Source organism: Dasypus novemcinctus, chromosome 14, assembly GCF_030445035.2.
Source record: "Dasypus novemcinctus isolate mDasNov1 chromosome 14, mDasNov1.1.hap2, whole genome shotgun sequence".
Lineage (NCBI taxonomy): Eukaryota > Metazoa > Chordata > Mammalia > Cingulata > Dasypodidae > Dasypus > Dasypus novemcinctus.
Window position 1 is genome coordinate 108,140,570 of NC_080686.1, and position 18,065 is coordinate 108,158,634.

An 18,065-nucleotide genomic window follows, 5' to 3' on the forward strand; every position below is an offset into this window, starting at 1 on the left:
CCCACAGGGTAAAGGGAAGACCCCCCCAGGAGCCTGGGCGCGGGGGTCCCACCAGGCCAGGCAGCGTGCCGCAGACCCCAGGGACACCGCCGGCCCTTCCCGCGCCCCCAGCTCGGGGCCTCGCCTGGCGCAGCTTCAGCCAGAACCGCCTCACACCAAGTCCCCGTCCTCCAGGCCCCGCTGGACCCCCGCCACCCCCACTGCCCCAGCGCGCTGGGGACACTCCCCAGGGCCCTCCCCCGCCGCCTCGCTCCTGGAGCGCGGTCCCGCGCGGATCCCAGGCCCAGGCGAGGCCCGGCTCGGGAAGAAGGACCGGGCGAAGGCACGCACCGACGCCGCTGCCCGCACACGCCCGCCGCGGGCCACGCCCTGTCCCTGCGCTGCCGGGCCCTGGGGCAGCTTCACCAGCAGCCTCTCCGCCTTGTCCAGCCTGCCCCACTGGCCGTGACTGCTCTGGGACCAAGGGCCACCAACAAGGGGCTACGCCCCCCGGGCAGTCCCAATGCCAAACATGCTGCCCAGGCTGCCTGCCCTGCCTGCACGGGCACCGCCCCTGCCCCCTCCCACTGTCCTGAGAGGCCGAGACCCACTCCTGCCCTCATCACCCCACTCCAGCCCCAGAATCTCCCGCCGGCCGACAGGCCCAGGGTGTCCTCGACCTGCACCGCAGTCAGCCGCCGGGCCCTGGCCCTTCCCAAGCCCCCCACTTCCTGCACACCACAGGCAGCCCTCAGCTGAGCCCTGGCTGCCCCTGGGATGGCCAAGCCCCCGGTCCCGTGGCATGGGGACCCCCCAGCTCCTCCCAAATGCCCCAACTGCCGCCCCCTGGCGTCCGCTTCAGAAACCCCCACCCCAGCCCCCCGCCTGCTCCGTAGCCTCCCCAGCTCCCCAGCATGTGGCCCCAAGCACCAGCCAGCCGCCCAGAGGCCTCCTCCCAGCTGCGCTGCTCACAGCGCCAGGGCCTGGGCTGGCATCGCCGTGGCCACCGCCTCGCTGACCACCCAGCGCGGGCGGCTGCTCTCCTCGTGGGGTCCCGCCCGCCGCACCCCGGGACGAGGCCTGCCTGGCCGCCACAGGGAGGGCCACAGCACGGCTCAGTGCTCCAAAGCGGCTCGGCAGGCTAGCCACGAAGAGGGCCACTGGGGGCCCGGGGCGGGAGGCGGGCCCCGAGACCAGGCCGGGAGCCCTGCGCAGCCCAGCGACAACCGCCACACTCCGATCCCCAGGGCGACTCCTCTCGCACGTTCCCGCCTCCACCCTGAGGGCCCCTAGGAGGCCCCGCGGCCAGGGCTGCGCCCAGGGCTGTGCTACCAAGGCCGCCACACCACAGCAGCCCACGCCCGCGGAGGTGGGAGGGCGCAGCAACCTGGCGTCTCCCCTCCCCGGCCAGACTGGGCCCGGCCCCCGCCGGCGTGGTGGAAGGCCGCACAGCCCTTCATGGCGGCAGGGCCAGTCCGGGGCGGCCCCTCCCGGCCCCTCGCGCCGGCGCTCACCTTCCTTGGCGGGGAGGAGGGCCCGGGCCGGCGGCAGGCGGCACAGCCGGTGCCGGGTGACCTGCACCAGCCCCCTGCCTGGTGTCTTCTTCAGGACCGGGCTGCTCTTGCCCCGGAGCGTCTGTCTCCGCCGGAGGCCGAAGTGGCCCTTAACGGGGGTGGCAGCCGAAGGGCTGGTCCTCTTATCCCCAGGAAGGCTACGAGACAAAGAGCAGGAAGTTGCAGCCAGCTCCCCCGGCTCTGCGCAGGCCCCTGAGGCCAGGGTCCTGCCCAGGGGGCACCTCAGGGCGCCACGCCCCATGGGTGTCCCAGCTCCAGCCCCCAGCCTTCCGCTCGGCCAGGCACAGCGCTGGCCTCCTGTCGCCCGCACTCCCCCCCCCTCACCCCGTCTGGTCTCGTTTAAGCGGGCTCAGCTCCCCAAGCAGGAAGAGCCCAGGCAGGGCGGGCTGCACGCTCCCCGGGGCACAGGGGCGTGGCCAGGGACCCTGCTGCCCGCTGGCCCACACGTGTCTTCACCCCACCGCCGGGAGCCAGGGGCTGCGGGAGGGGTGGAGGCAACAGCCCCAGGAGGGGAGCTGCCGTGCAGCCCACCGGCCACCTCCAGGCCCGGCAGCCCGGGACCCCCGCCCCTCTGTAAGGGGCACCCCGCACACACCCCGGAAACGGAGGAAGGCACCGAGCTGACTGAAGGCAAAGCCCCCGTCCACAAGCGTGGGGCGCGGGGAGTGGGGAGCAGTTGCACCTGCTGGGGAAAGCAGGCCCAGAGGACAAGCTGACAGAACAACGGGCGAGGTCAGACGGCATGAAGAGCTCCCGAGGGCAGTCCCAGGGGCTCCTCCTGGACAGCGATGGCCGCCGGGGCTGACAGCAGAGGAAGGCTCTCTGCCTCTCTCAGCCGAACACGAAGGGGCAGCCCCCTGAGGCCACCGATCTGCTCCCTTGGGGACAAAAACCACCCACAGCCTCTGCAGGCTGCCCAGGGCAGCTCAGAGCCCACAGGCCCCGAGCCAGGAAGCCGGGGAGGCTGTGCGCCAGCCGGGCCACCACCACCCCAACCACCCCCAGCAGGCCCCGGCCTGGGCCTGGGGGTCCGCCAACGAGGGCAAGGCCTCTGCGCCCAAGCCCCTGGACCAGCGGGAGGGCCGGGGAGCCCAGGCCCCTCCTGGGCAGGCCCACTCCTCCAGCCCAGTCCCCAGCCCCCGACACTGCCTGCGGCTGCCCAGGCCAGGGGCAAACCCGGGGAAACAGAACCCCGTTTCCCTGGCAGGCACCGTGAGCTCTGGGCAGTACCACGTCGTCCACTTTCGCTAGCCCTGTGGACCTAGAGCGGGAAGAGGGGTGCGTGTGCCAGCACTGTGGGGGCTGCTGAGTCACCCCCACCCCAGTCCCCACCATCTGGGCCTCAACCTCCCTCTTCGGAGGTCAACAGTAACTCCCGCTCGCCCGCTCACACACACGGGCAGGCGCTCGGCTGGCCGCTCTTCCCCGTGACCTCCTCACACTCAGGAAGGGGCACGGGCTCCACGGGGCGGCCCCACGTCCCGAGACGCGCCCTGGGGGCAGGCACCTACCTGGCACTCCCCCGCCTCCGGACAATCTGGGTGCGGCTCTTCACCTTGTAGGTCGAGAGCGGGGCCTCCCCGAAGACGGGCGTCAGGCCGCTGGGTCCCACGGCCGGCGTGTCCTCCGGGGGGGCCCTGGACACGGTGGCGAGCGGGGCCGCCTGGTCCTTGCTGCCGGCCTCCGACCGCCAGTGGAAGGAGGAAGAGGTGGAGGCGGACGGGCTGGAGGCCTTCCACTTGTACTTGCTGGGAGCCATCCCTGGCTTGGCCCCTGCGGCGGCCTTCCTGGGCCTGGCGTCGGGCTCAGCTCTCAGCTGTGGCCGCCCCGCTCTTTCTGCTGCGCCCCCCGGGGCCCTGCCCACGCTCTCCGCGGCCACTCTGGGGCTGAGGGCCCTCCGAGCGGCCCGGGGGCTCTTGGCCGAGGCGGCCACCCACTTGTAGTTGTTCTTCCGGAACTTGTTGATTCGACAGGACACAAGCAGGGAGGCCTCCCGGGCCTGCCTGGGGCCAGAGGTCGGTCTGGCTGGGCCTCCCACCAGGTCAGCGGGAGCCGGCTGCTCTGGGCGGCCGGCGCTGGCTCTGCCATCCCCAGTGAGCTGAGCGGCACAGCTGCCTGCGGAGTGGGCGCCCGCCTTGCGGCCCGCAGCCGCCCCGCCACGCGCCTTGACCGTGATGGCACTTTCACTGACCGTCCGCCGGGGCTCGGGGGGGCTGCCGCTCACAGCACTCGCGGACTTCGCCGCCCGTGGCCGGCCGGGCTCCTTCTGGCAGACCACGAGAGGATCCCCCTCGCTGGCGCTTTCCTTGGCTCTTCCTGGCCTGGAGGGTTGCGGCTTCCCACCAGGGGGGTCGCCCTCGCCCTCCTGGGGCCTGTGGTCGCCCCATGGAGCATCCTCCGGCTCCCCCCCAGAGCCCCGTGGGGCCCCAGCGACGGCCCCAGAGCCCGGCTTGGACGGTGGCTTAATCTTGACGACCATGTTCTGATCTGGGCTGAGCTGGACCTGCCGCTCGAGGACATACTGCCGGGGGTCGGGGCCTGGGCTGTCCCCGGGCCCCAGGGGAGGCTGTGTGGCCTGGTCGCTGGGCGGGCCTGCAGGTCCCGGAGGCCGGTTCACCAGGGAGTACTTCTTCCGCCACGCAGGCCCGTGGTGTGGGGAGAAACCCCTGCGGCTTGGCCGAGGGTAGCGAGCACTGAAGGACCGGCTGCTGGTGAAGGCGGGCGGCTGCCACCGTGAAGCGGCTGAGGGGCACGGGGCACGGGCAGTGCCATGAAGGTTTTTGTAGTCATCGATCAGACCTGAGAAAGCAGTCACGAGGCTCCATTAATCCAAGGGTTTGGGGGAAACAAACGAGCCCAGCTACCCAACAGGGGCATCAGCTGGCAAGCCCCCCACCCCCGGCCACCATCTCCCCCCAGATCCCAGGGCCTGGGAGCTGCCCCCAGCCCCTCCGCCCCTGGGCTGGTGGCTTCCATGGGCCTCTCTCCCATCAGTGCCTCTTCAGTCCTACTATCCCACAAAGCACCCCTGTGCTCTGACACCCTGTCAATCTGTCATGTTCACAGATCTGAGGAGAAACATTGCTCAATGTGAAGACATCGGCGAGGCCCTGTGCCGCCATACCTCAACAAGAACAGGATGGCTGAGCCTCAGAGGCCCTCCGCCTTGCCCGCTGATAGAAAGGAGGCCCCCTGGGGACAGGGCAGCGTCGTCACCTCTGCTGCCCTGCACACAGCACGAGGGTAACAAAACCAGCACGGCTAGGCACTCAGCCCTTGACAACAGAGAAAGCGAGCGAGCAGCGGGCCATTCTCGCTTGCAGACCTGACCGTATGGGAACGTAACGCGGGAGAACGGCGCAACCCCGAGGGCTTTCCACATAACGCCCCTGACAGCTGTCCCGGGGAGAGACGCAGGTGTGGGCACACGCTCTGCTGCCTCCTGGGAAGGAACGTCAGGACGAGGCCTCAGGTGAGGCCAAGCACACACAGGGCCCACGCCCACTGCCGGACATGGGGTGCAAGGGCGGGCGCCCGTGGACGCGACCGCTCGTGGGAGTGGGGTGGGGCCGCCGCCCCCGCGGCCGGTTACTAAGCGACGCGCCGCCCTCCCGGCCACAGCTCCCGAAGGGCCGGCTCGATTCGTTGGACCAAGCGCGGGCAGGGGACTGACCCAGGCTGGCCCGCACGCCCCTCTGGGTCCCCTGTCCCCGGCCCGGCACTACCTACCCCGCCCCGACCGACCGCGCTGAGCTCCGGGGACGACGGCCGGAGAGCGACCCCGCTTCGGGCAGGAGAGCGGGTCCCGGTGAGGTGAGGGGGCACGAAGAGGCCGCGGGACCGCCGCCCCCGGCCCGACCTACCCTGCAGGAGGCGGATCTGCCGCCGCAATTGCTCCTTTTCCTCCATCTCTGGACACCGCGACGCCCAGCCAGGCCCCCGCGACGTCATCGCTCCGCGACCGTTTCCCTCCGGGCGGGGGCGGGGCCGGGCAGCCCGAGGCCGGGGCCTGCGTTCTGCCGCGCGGCCGCCAGGGGCGCTCTGTCTCCCTGGCAACGCCCGCCCACGCCCCGAGACGCACGGGGAGGCGGAGAGGCGCATGCGCAGAGCGACAAGGGGCGCAGGTGGCGTCACCACCGAGCGCCGGAGAGCCGGCGCCTGTCCCGGATGCTGGTCGTGGGCACCGGCAGGTCCCCACCGGGAAGGGCAGCTGGAGCCAGGTTCGCTGAAACAAGTTCACGTTCCTTGGGGGTCTTGGGCGAGGGGCTGGGTCCTGAACGCCGCCCCGGAGTTCCGTCTCTGCAGTCCCCGGGTAGAGTCACACCGTGGCCTCGGCAGGCGAGACGTGGTGCGAACGGGGCCGAAGGGAGGGCACGGGGGCCTCGCTCAGCCCTGAAAGCCGGGCCTCGCAGGCAGAGGGGCTGGCCGCCTGGTTGGAGTCCAGCTAGCTCAAGCGAAGGATGAGGGAAGTTTCTAACTTGCCTAAACGTCAGTGTTCTCTAAGTGGTGCTGTGCTGAAAATAGACTTAAAAAGGGGGTCCAGAGCACGTTTATTAAGCTAAAATTGCATTAATGCAGTAGCAGCACCAAAAGAGGTTTCTGCTCAAAGGGGTAAGCTAGGAGAGCAGCTTAATGTGGCTCCTTGAGACAAAGGGAAGGTGTGGGGAATGGGGAGGTGTGAGAGAGACACGAGTCGTGATGGGTACGTGAGGTGCGTGGGCTGGGGCGTGTGGACTGTCCGAGCAGGGTGTCCTTGAGGCCCAATTTGTTGAATAGTAAGCAGGATGTTGGCGTAAGATTGTGGCCATCTGGTGAAGATCAGCGGAGTTTGCAGGTGCCTGCCCGATTTCTGTTTCAGTTCCTCCTTCTGGGCAGGGGCAGGGGGTCTCCGTCAGCACTGCAAAGGATCACTGGTATGTCAGCCCGGTTCACTTGACCTCACTTTCTTCTTTGTAACTCCCTGGATTAAATGGAAACTCAAGCTAATCGAGATGTTAGAAAACCGTTTATCATTACAATTCACATTCACCTCCTTTTGGTCAAGGAAGTCCTTTTCATGGATGTAGGGTGACCAAATACCTGAAAGTAACTTGTTTCTTTCCCTGTTGCTAGGATACGAAGGAATGACTTATATGTAAATTAGAAGGTAGTGGGATGCAACCCTCTCTTTCTGCCAAATTCCACTTTTGGTGGTCAAGAACAGCCTGTGAAGCAATGAGGTATGACAATTAGCTTCAACCAGTTGGCCAGACCTGCGCAGAAGCAGCCCCATGCTGTCCTCTCTTCACATTGCTTAATTAACATAGTAAAATTCCCATGCAGGGGTGGAATTAGCTGCCTTTTTTTCATCATGCAAAATATGTGCAAGCATGATCTCCTGAACATACAAATCACAGTTTTATAACTAGCTATACGTGTTCATCCGTATGCATAAAAGCGAATGCCTAATCAAAGCAAAGACTAAGTATAACTTAGGTATTTAAGCAAGAGTAAAACCACAGTGCAGGGAGTCAGGTCTGAGTCGCTTTAGACTGATCTTGTCTCCTGTCAGCAGACATAATAAATGTAAGTTCTGCCTAACTCTTGTGTTTAGGTTTCTTTTTTCCCCTCTGGTTATCCCCAGAGGCCTAGCTTCGGGGCTTAAAAAATTGGTGACTCAGTCGGGACTAAAATAAATAAATAAAAATGGTAACCAGAGAAAGCTTCCGAGGTGGACCGTGGACAGCCTTGTCTGCACCAGGGCATCCATGACTGCAGCGGGCGCTCGGGAGTCTTCCAAGAGCTCGGAGGTTGCCCAGGGTGGAATCCCTTCCCAGCCACCGATGGAGTCAGCCAGGACAGAGAACCGGCTCTTCTCCTTCCCTTGGTGGATGGGTTCTTTCCTTTATTTATCACTTCTGTTTGCTTTTTTCTTCTGCCTGACCACTAGTTAGCATTTGGTTTCAAGTTTGCCGTTTTTCTTCGGTTTTTGCTAACAACAAGTTAGCATTTGGTTTACCTTCACTAAAGTAGCAAAGGTTTGGTTATAGTGGGAGAGGCTAATGGGTTGTAAGTTTGAGTCCCACTCCCTCTCTCCCTTAAAGGGCAAGCCCGGTGCCTTTTGTGCCTTTGACTTGGCTGTTCTCTCTTTCTCCCTCTCTCTCTCTTTCTGTCACCATGGGAAACCAGGCGTCGGTACCTAAGTGCTCACTACTAGGATGCATCCTGAAAAATTGGTCTAAATTTGGGGGATCTGGGCTACAGAAGCACAAATTAATTATTTTTTGGATATGAAGCTTAACCTACGTATATATTAAATGACAGAGAAATTTGGCCAAAAATATGGGTTTTTTAATTTTAACACTATATTGCAATTGAACTTGTTTTGTAAATAGCAAGGAAAATGGGCAAAAAGTCCCATATGGTCAAATCTTCTTTGAGTTGTGGAAAGATAAAGAAACTAAAAAGTTGTGAGTTAATGTTGTGTGAGTTCCCTTCAGCCCCAAAGATATTAAAAACAGTAAAAATCAAAGATATGAAATGATGGAAAGCTTGGAAACAACCATACCAAAAGAATAAAAATTATAAGTCAAATTAGTGAACTTTATGTTTCTGTTGTTATATCTTAACTCTTTTGTGATTGTTCAGTGTATATTTTCATACCCCCAGATGGTAATATTAATAGATAAAAATTCTTAAAAGAGCTCTATTCAAATGGCCGAAAAAAATGAAATAAGCATTTATATTACTATAAAAAGCAGAGAATCTGTTTTATCAAAATAGCTTTTTGTACTTTAATCTTATCATGTCCTAAAACTCCAAAAACAATTAATGGTCTTTTTGGAGTTGTTGAGGGTTTAGCTTAAATATGTATGTGTTAATCAGAAAAGGTTGTACAGGGGAAGGGGGACCCCCAGCAAGCTGCTTTTTTAAAAAGTAAAGAGAGTACTAGCACAGACTCAAGCAGTAAAGGTGGGGTGGACCCTAACTGACCCTGTGAATTGGATGTAGCCGGCACCAATATTAACTTTGGGTGGGGTTTGTGGCAAAGGCAACATTCTAAGCAAATACCCCTTGGGTTTCAGTCACAGTTGTGGATGGGGGCCAAATTATGATGTAACCCCTTGGAAAGCAACTGTACAACACACCATACCCGGTTGCAAGTAGAGGGCTGAACCCGGTAGTGTCTGGTCACTCTGAAAACTACCATCCCTATCGTGGGGTGAACTGCAAGTACTAGAAACAAGACAGGATCCATGGACTATCCTGGGCTGACCTCTGTGGAGGAGAGATCTGTGGAAAGACACCTGAGACAGCAGCCAGCGATGACAGGTAACTATCACGTCTCTGCCACTCCTCTAACACCCCTCTCAGGAATGTAGAGGCAGATACCCTCACAAAGATCTGAAAGCATGCCCTTGAAACCCAAAAGGCAGCCAAGTTAACTCCTCAGGAAAAAGCAAACATGGCTAGCAGACCCTGTGGCAGCAGTCCAGCCACCTTTTACTCACCAGCAGCTTGTGGACATCACCCATGAGTGTCCATCGTGCTCACTCCAACAACTGCAACGATTACCTCACTGGATGGAACGTAGTGGCCAAGCACAGTCCCAGTGGCACAATGCAAGTCGGTCCCCTCTGCAAGGCGTGCTTTCACTGCCACGGACACTGCCACGGAACTCTTGTAACCAACAAGCCGCCATTCGCTACCAAAACCAGAAAGGGCCCTCTACGGGTGCTAGCCCAAATTAACAGTCACCAAGAAACTCCGTTTACTTGGAGTCAGCTCACGCTGTCTTAGGCTGTGAATCAGAATATTGTTTAAACTTATAACCACACTGGTGCAGGTCTTATAGAAAGAACGAATAGACTTTCGAAGGAGCAAATAAAAAGCGTTAAGGGATCTTTGCAACAATCCAACTAAGAAACTTTCCAACCTTAACCTGTTTAAATTCAGCACCTCAGGTTACAGGCCCTGCTCCAATCAAAATGCCATTAGCAAGAATGAGGCAAACATTGAGAATACAAATTAAAGGACCAGTTGCCCTACAGCCCAAAGGGCAAGTAATAATAACCTGTTGTTGCCTGTGCCTCACACCATACAAGGTGGGAAAATGAGGTCCCGTGGCCTTGGTGCTGGCCTGTGCAGCCTCGCTGGTTGGGAATCTTAAACCCATAGGGAATAGGAGTCACCCAAAATGTCATAAAACCACAAGAAAATGGAAGTATCTTTTGTAAACACCTTTTCAGGATGAGTAGAAGCTTTGCTCTGCCTCACAGAGCAGCATTCCAGTTACTAAGCTCCTCCTCCAGAAAATCATCCCGAGGTTTAGACTGCCCCAAACTCAGATAATGAACCTGCTTTTATTTCAGCTGTGATGCAAGGTGTCAACCAAAGTATCAGAATTAAATGGAAACTGCATGTAGCCTAGAGACCTGAGTCATCAGGAAAAGTGGAAAAAATGAACTATACTTTTAAAAAACCTTGAATAAAAATTGTCAAGAAACACAGTTAAAATGGACAGAAACCCTTACCCTTGCTCTCCTTTAGGTCCGGGTGACCCCTAAGAAGAGCACGTGGGCTAAGTCCTTTCGCGCTTACGTGCAGAAGGCCCTTTCTAAGCAACCCGAGGGAGAAACCCAATTCCCCAGTTACCTCCGAGGGAGCCCTCCACAAGTGGGCCTCGCAGTGAGAGCTGCTCACCACCATGCACACTGCAAAATGCGCCTGAAACACCCAGCTACCCAGCCCCACCCCCCCTTCTCAGGCGGGGGCCAGGTTATTTTAAAAGTTTGGAAAACAGGGAAACGGACTTTGGCCCAGTGGTTAGGGCGTCCGTCTACCACATGGGAGGTCCGCGGTTCAAGCCCCGGGCCTCCTTGACCCGTGTGGAGCTGGCCCATGCGCAGTGCTGATGCGCGCAAGGAGTGCCCTGCCACGCAGGGGTGTCCCCCGCGTAGGGGAGCCCCATGCGCAAGGAGTGCACCCGTAAGGAGAGCCGCCCAGCGCGAAGGAGGGAGCAGCCTGCCGAGGAATGGCACCGCCCACACTTCCCGTGCCGCTGATGACAACAGAAACAGACAAAGAAACAAGACGCAGCAAAAAGACACAGAAAACAGACAACCGGGGGAGGGGAGGGGAATTAAATAAGTAGGAAAACAAACACCCTGAAAATCAGCTTAAACCTAAATGGGAGAAGCCTTACACAGTGTGATTAGCCTCTCATTCTTCTCTTACTTTACAGAAAATCAAATCCTGGGTCCATAATGCCAGAGCAAAACCTCACTACCTACCAGCTAGATCTGGCAGGTAAAGGAACCAGAAACCACACCTGAAGTAAAATATGAAGTGGGGCCAGTCAGAGTCCTGTGTCTCCTATTCAGAAAGAAAAAAACTTCTCCAGATACTAATTCTGTTCTTTCTCTTACAGGACCTACCAATAACTAGCCCTGAGGGAAGATACTAATCATCCCTCACACTGTTTTGCAAATCACCCAAAACCTCTACGGTAGAACCAAGGGTCCGTACTGTGTAAATCTGCACAATCTATATCAGGTAACGCCTGGGCCAGCTGTTCTGTGGGTGCTTAAAATTCAGCAGGCTTTTGTGAAAACAAACCCCAAATCATGTAACACCACAAATAATCAAAGAAAGCAATCCAGTTAATCCCTTTATTTACCGTCTTAGGGATCGCAGCATCCACTGAAACCACAGCCGCACCCTTATACTTGGTCACCAATCTCTCCAGAGAAGTGAGAGCGTTGAAGAACTAAACAGCCAATAACCTCATAACACGGGGAAACAAGTTCTCCTTCTGGAACCCATCCAGCTTTACCAAGTGGCGGCTCCCCTTTGTTAATTATTATCTTAATTCTTTTGGCAGTTGCACCCATATTCATATCATGCATGCAATGCTTTATTTAAAAGCAATCGCAGGGAAGCAGACTTGGCCCAGTGGAAAGGGCGTCCGTTTACCACATGGGAGGTCTGCGGTTCAAACCCCGGGCCTCCTTGACCCGTGTGGAGCTGGCCCATGCGCAGCGCTGATGTGCACAAGGAGTGCCGTGCTGCGCAGGGGTGTCCCCTGCGTAGGGGAGCCCCACGCACAAGGAGTGCGCCCCATAAGGAGAGCTGCCCAGCACGAAAGAAAGTGCAGCCTCCCCAGGAATGGCACCACACACACGGAGAGCTGACACAGCAAGATGACTCAACAAAAAGAGATTCCTGATGTGGCTGATAAGGATAGAAGCAGTCACAGAAGAACACACAGCGAATTAGGGGGGAGGGGGAGAGAAATAAATGTTTAAAAAAATAAAAGCAATCATAAACTCTAATGTTTCCTCCTCAGACCACCTTCTTAGTATAGTTTCCTAAGAGATCAACGCCCACAGTGTCAGCAGGAAGTAAGTTACAAAATATCTGAGCTTTGGTCCTTTCCCCTGCGATAAAAATATTGCCAAAATCTAGAAGGAAGGAATTGACCAAAATCTAGAAGGAAGGATGACCAAATCCTGAAAGTAACTGTTTCTCTTCCTGTTGCTAGGATACAAAGGAAAGGATTATATGTAAATTAGAAGGTAATGAGATGCACCCCTTTCTCGGTGCCAAATTCTGCTTTTGGTGGTCAAGAACATTCTGGTGAAGCAATAAAATATGAAAACTGGCTTCGACTGGTTGGCAGGACCTGCACAGAAGATCCCCTGCTGTCCGCACCTCAACTTGCTTAATCAACATAATAAAGCCCCCACCCAGGGTGGAGTGGTCCGCCCCTTTCTTGATCATGCAATGTACGTGCAAGCGTGACTTCCTGAACATACTAGTCATACAATTACATAACCAGCTATGTGTGTTCATCCATATGCATAAAAGCTAATGCATAATCAAAGCAAATGCTAAGTAGTAACCGAAATTTAAGCAAGAGTGAAACTGCAGCGCAGGGTGTCGGGTCTGAGTCACTTTAGACTGACCTTGGCTCTGACCTCTGCAGACGTAATAAATGTGAATTTGCCTAACGCTTGTGTTGAAGTTGTCTTCATGCCGCCTCTGGTTATCCATAAAGGCCCTGCCTTGTGTAAGAAACAAAGATTATTTAGTTTTCACATAAAGGAAGAAAATATTGATTAATGCAACCTGGCAGCCTACTGCCTCAGTCTCCCACTCCCGGGTTAAACAGCAACAAAGGAAACCAGCTTAAGCCAGTCCTATAAGCAAAAAAAAAGATGCCCAAGAAAGAGCTAAGTCAATACCAATTCAGCACGAAATTCCATTCCTTATTTGGCAAAGGGGAGCAGGTAAAAACTAAAATGGTTGGAATGTGATGGGGGAAGCGGTTAATCACAAACTTTTGTGCGGGAAAGTTAGATCTTGGACAGGCTGTAACTTCTGAAGTAACCAGTCTGTGGAGAAACAGGAAGGGCTTGCGAGCTAGGCTTAAGGGTATAAATTGTGTCCTTCTTTGTTTGGGGCTCCAGCCATGTTTTCTGGTTGTGCTCCCCTTCTTGCAAGATTGAGAATAAATTCTTTTCTTCTCCACAATTGGGTGAGCCTTATTTTCTTCCAGAAGGAGATTTCTTTCTAACAGCTTGAGGCCTAACACTGCTGCAATTGGGGGAAGAAAGAGTGGAAGGGCTGGGGGAGAAAATGCAAGGTCTTATGTGCTGCAGTGCACCCGTTCCACAGCTCTTTGGGTCTTCCCGCCACCTCTTCCACAAAAGGCTCTGCGCGTGGAACAGGATTCATAAACGGTGGTGCTGTGATGTCAGGCCTCCGCTGCCACACAAACCGGTGACAGGGCCCTGGGCCCGGAACTGCCACCTGGAGGCGGCTCTTCTGGGCGTCTCCAGCCAATGACTCCAGTTCTCAAAGTCAGAGAAGGACATTCCGGGGGAGACCAGGGCTGCGGGGGCGGGCGCCAGCTGCACCCAGCGGTCCCACTGGTGCTGGGGGGTGGCCGCGCCGGGGGCCCGGACAAGAGGGCGCTAGACGAAGCTTGTGCGTCTGGAGAGGAGCCTCAGGGCGCAGGTCGAGGGCTCGGCAGGCCCGGGAGGGGGTCTCTGGGGAGTAAAACAACAGCGGGGCGTCTCCCGGGCCCGGGACGTGCTGAGGGGGGTGCAGGCTCCCCCCACAGCTGACCCTCCCAGGAGCAGCCGTGGAGCCCGCTGTGTGTCCCTAGGCCCTGCCTGCCCCGCTCTCAGGGGCCGCCCTCTTGGCGGGTCTCTGTGCCCTGGGCACACGGTGGCACCGCCAGCCCGGGAGAGCAGGAGGGGGCTCCCGCCCACGGCCTGGTGCACGGGCCCCGGCACGAGGAGGGGGCGCCCGGCTGGAGCAGCGGCCCCTGTGGGGTAGGGAGCCCGGCCAGCCCCGGCTGGCAGAGCTGCGGAGCCGTGGGCAGCCGCGAGCCCCCTCCACCCGGAGCCCGGCCAGGGGGTCGGGCACCTGCACTGGTTCAGGCCGCAGCACCCGGCCGTGCCCGTCACTCAGGGGAGAGCCGCCTGGGCGGCAGCTGGGCCGGGTCTAGATGCACGCGGCCACCCGCCAGCCCCTTAAGGGTGAGCTGTTCTGGGCCCCTGCCCCTGCTGGAAGGCGCCGAGCACGGGCGGAGCGTGGGGTCCCCAATCCTCCTGATGGGAGCCAGGCTGGGGTGTTTAGTGGGGACGCCTCGTGCCCCCGCCCGGTGCCCGCAAGGCCCCTCCACGGCCACAGGGCGGCCTCTCCAGCACTTGGGAGCTGGTGCCCTCGCTCCAGGTCAGGCAGGTGCTGAGATTCCAGGGAGCTGTCAGGGCGCAGAGCGCAAAGCCTCTCCACTTACAGCCAGAGCCCAGGACATGTGCCCTTGCAGGAGCTGGCCCTCGTTTCCTTCAATAAAGCTGTTTCTAGAGATCATTAACCACAACCTACAGCAGAAATTTTGTTTTATTTTACTTTTACACCTTTACCAAGTGTGATGGTTAGGGTATTGTGTCAACTTGGCCAGGTAATTGTGCCCAGTTGTTGGGTCAAGCAAGCACTGGGTTGACTGTAGTAAAAGGGCATTTATGGACTTTAGTCACCATTGACTTTATGGCAGTGGTAAATCACGGAGAGCTGGTTATAATTACAGCAATCAGGGAGATTGCCATCAGCAATGAGTGACGCTTAACCCAATCAGTTGAATGCCTTAAAAAGGGGAAGTGATTCTAGCACAGAGAGAATTTCCCAGCTCGTCTTTGGACAGCCAGCGTCTCCCAGAGCTCGTCAAGAACCTTCACTGGACTTTCATCGGAGCCCCTGGTTGCACCTGCCTGCGGAGCCTGGACTTGTGCATCCCCACAGCTGCGTGAGAGACTCTTATAAAATCGCATACTATTGACAGATATCTCTTGTTGATGGTTTCCCTAGAGAACCCAAATACGGCAAGGTTATAATAATCAACAGGTATTTTACTTTAGCAGTACAGAAAAAAACCTTTTTCTAATTATATCATGAAATCCTAACGTTTTCACTGGGATCCAGATTTTCTTCCACCTACCCCCACCCTAATATGCAGCTTGAGGGGGAGCCTGGCAGGCTTCTCTGTTTTAAGTTACTTTTTGTCATCAATATCAATGCAGATTTCTGCTTAATAATGGCTTCCTGGAATCAGCCATTTACATGAAATCCTTCAGTTTAGAAAGTGCTTTTACAGACTTCCCCCAAACATCCATAACTACATAGACTAGTTTATCTTAAGACAAATTTCACCCTCAACAGAAAAAAATTTACTTTCCCAACTCTTTATATTTATTCAGGTCTTATCCTACTTATTCCTGCCTTCATGAAAACCAGTCATTTTATCTTAGGATAAAAACACATTCCCTTAAAGAAGCTTATTAAAATTTAGTCCGTGTTGACTATGAATTCACCTCCACAAACCTTTCACTTCTTTCTATTTATTTCCCCCTCTTCCCCTCTTCCTGCACTGCTGTTTTTGCTGTCTGTGTTGTCTTCTCATTTTCTCTCCTCTAGGATTCGACAGGATTCGATCCTGGAGCCCTCTAATGGGGAGAGAGTTTTCCTGTCAATTGCGCCACCTCAGTTCCTGGTCTCTGCTGTGCTTCACCTTGACTCTCCCTTTGTCTCTCTTTTGATGTGTCATCATCTTGCTGCGTGACTCACTGGCGCAGGGCACTGGCTCACCATGAGGGCATCTGCGCAGGCACTGGCTTGCCACGCAGGCACGCTTTCTCTCCTTTTTTTCACCAGGAGGCCCCAGGGATTGAACCCAAGTCCTCCCATATGGTGGGCAGAAGCTCGATCACTTGAGCCACACTTGCTTCCCACTTCTTTCTATAGTCATTTAAGACTTGTCTTATATCCCTCATTCTGTTTTGTGAAAACTAGTCATTTCACTGTAGGACAGAACTACATTCTCTTCTTTATCTTAATTCCATTAAACACAAAATTACAATTTTCATTATCTTAGAGATCTAATATAGTGCTAATTTATATTAGTATCTGTATAAACCTATGGAGGTTATACTCAAATTGAATAAAATGGAAATAATAGTAGCTTATGCAAGAAAGATTTTTCCTTTTACTTCATAGGAGACTAAAACCTCTTTGTCAGAGCATTCTTAAGATTGTAAACAACCTCAAAAGCACACTGAGGGGAGGGCGCCCACTTCCCACATGGGAGGCCCGGGCTCTCTTCCTGGTGCCTCCTAAAGAAGACAAACAAGGAGCAGACATCAAGCAAAAGCAAGCAGACAACGGGGGGGAAAAAGAGCAGAAGTGGAAAAGAAAACAACAGCAACAGGGGGGGAGGGGGAGCATACTGCCTATCAGTCTCTGAAATATATTATAATTAGTTTAAATAATAATTTAGAAAAAATTTTCCATACCTTTCAAGAACTTTATTTACTGAAATTTGGCAATTGGATTATTAATTACTCTCATCCCAAAGCTGTTAGAAGGCTTAAATTGGGATATACAGGACAAACTTGCAAACCAAGGCTTATTCTGTAACAGTCCCTCTGTCCCTCATTCTTTTTTTTTTTTTAATTTAAAGAAATACAGTTTATTTGGGGACAAAGTCCCCTATGACTGTAGACTTTTTTTTTTTGTCTTTTTTTTTTAACGTTACATTAAAAAAATATGAGGTCCCCATATACCCCCCACCCCCCTCACCCCACTCCTCGTCCCATAACAACCACCTCCTCCATCATCATGAGACATTCATTGCATTTGGTGAATACATCTCTGAGCACTGCTGCACCTCATGGTCAATGGTCCATACCATAGCCCACTCTCTTCCACAGTCCACCCAGTGGGCCATGGGAGGACATACAATGTCTGGTACCTGTCCCTGCAGCACCACCCAGGACAACTCCCAAGTCCCGAAAACGCCCCCACATCACATCTCTTCCTCCCACTCCCTACCCCCAGTAGCCACCATGGCCACTTGCTCCATACCAATGCCACATTTTCTTCAATTACTAATCACAATAGTTTGTGAATAGAATATCAGTAAGTCCACTCTAATCCACACTCTATTCCTCCATCCTGTGGACCTTAGAATGGTTGTGTCCACTCCACATCTACGTCAAGAGGGGGCTTAGATTCCACATGGATGCTGGATACAATTCTCCTGCTGTCAGTTGTAGGCACTCTTGGCTCCCTGGTGTGGTGGTTGACCTTCTTCACCTCCATGTTAGCTGAGTGGGGTAAGTCCAATAAACCAGAGTGTTGGGAGTTGCAAGTCTGTTGAGGCTCAGGGCCTGGCCCAGGGATTCAGGTCCCCTGAGCATACACCAAACCCCAGTAAAAGTAACAGGAGAGGCTTGTGAACAAAGATCACATCTGAGTCCAGCTCCATCACACAGAAACACAAACTCCAAAGAAGGGCCAACTAACATGGCACTGAACTCCATCTGCCATGACCATAGAACCTGTGGGTCTCTGTAGCACTCAGAAGAACCAGTACCTGAGGTAGTATCTACTTTATCTGTTTCTGTGTGGCTCATTCTTATCTCCAGGTGGAGCAGACAGAGTTCTAAGCTCAATTTACACTTCCCTATCTTGTCACCCCTAGCCCATCCCCCACAGCTTTTTCAAAGAGAAGGGGGGCAGTGTAGGTCAAGGAGCCTAGGAAAAACCTTTTTTCCTTTTTCCAATAGTTTTATTTTATTTTTTATTTTTTTCTTTGTTGTTTTTTATTCTCCAATAGTTTTTTTTTAATTTTAGATTTTAATTTCTCCCCTCCCCCCCATTATTTTTCACTCACTGTCTGCTCTCTGTGTCCATTCGCTGTGTGTTCTTCTATGTCTTCTTGTCTCCTCTTTAGGCAGCACATGGAACCGATCCCAGGACCTTCTGGAGCGGGAGAGAGGTGCTCAATCTCTTGTACCACCTCAGCTCCCAGGTCTCCTATGTCTCTTATTGTCTCTCCTGTTTCTCTTTTTGTTGCATCATCTTGCTGTGCCAGCTCTCTGCTTGGGCCAGCTCACCTGCACCAAGAGGCCCTGGGAATCAAAACTTGGACCACCTATATGGTAGGTGGGAGCCCAATCGCTCGAG

General features: G+C 55.4%; 1 protein-coding gene and 1 long non-coding RNA gene across 3 annotated transcripts in view; one reads left to right on the forward strand and one right to left on the reverse strand.

The window, feature by feature from the left end:
• The window catches only part of ZC3H3 (zinc finger CCCH-type containing 3), a 77,172-nt gene extending 71,660 nt beyond the window's left edge, over positions 1 to 5,512 (reverse strand). Inside the window, exons 1-3 of the mRNA XM_058276116.2 lie at positions 5,417 to 5,512; positions 3,065 to 4,352; positions 1,494 to 1,690 (exon numbers count right to left, since the gene is read on the reverse strand). Of these exons, the coding sequence (XP_058132099.1) occupies positions 1,494 to 1,690; positions 3,065 to 4,352; positions 5,417 to 5,504 (1,573 nt within the window). The 5' untranslated portion in view covers positions 5,505 to 5,512. The remainder of the gene's footprint in view (positions 1 to 1,493; positions 1,691 to 3,064; positions 4,353 to 5,416) is intronic.
• A 174-nt stretch (positions 5,513 to 5,686) lies between these two features.
• On the forward strand, positions 5,687 to 13,067 carry LOC111761035 (uncharacterized). 2 transcript variants are annotated; one of them, XR_011645729.1, is made up of 5 exons: positions 5,706 to 5,773; positions 6,330 to 6,772; positions 8,618 to 8,864; positions 10,963 to 11,087; positions 11,220 to 13,067. It is a non-coding gene; the product is annotated as an uncharacterized lncRNA (long non-coding RNA). The 2 variants fall into 2 exon arrangements; XR_011645728.1 differs by having other exon boundaries at positions 5,687 to 6,772.
• Positions 13,068 to 18,065: the final 4,998 nt, after the last annotated feature.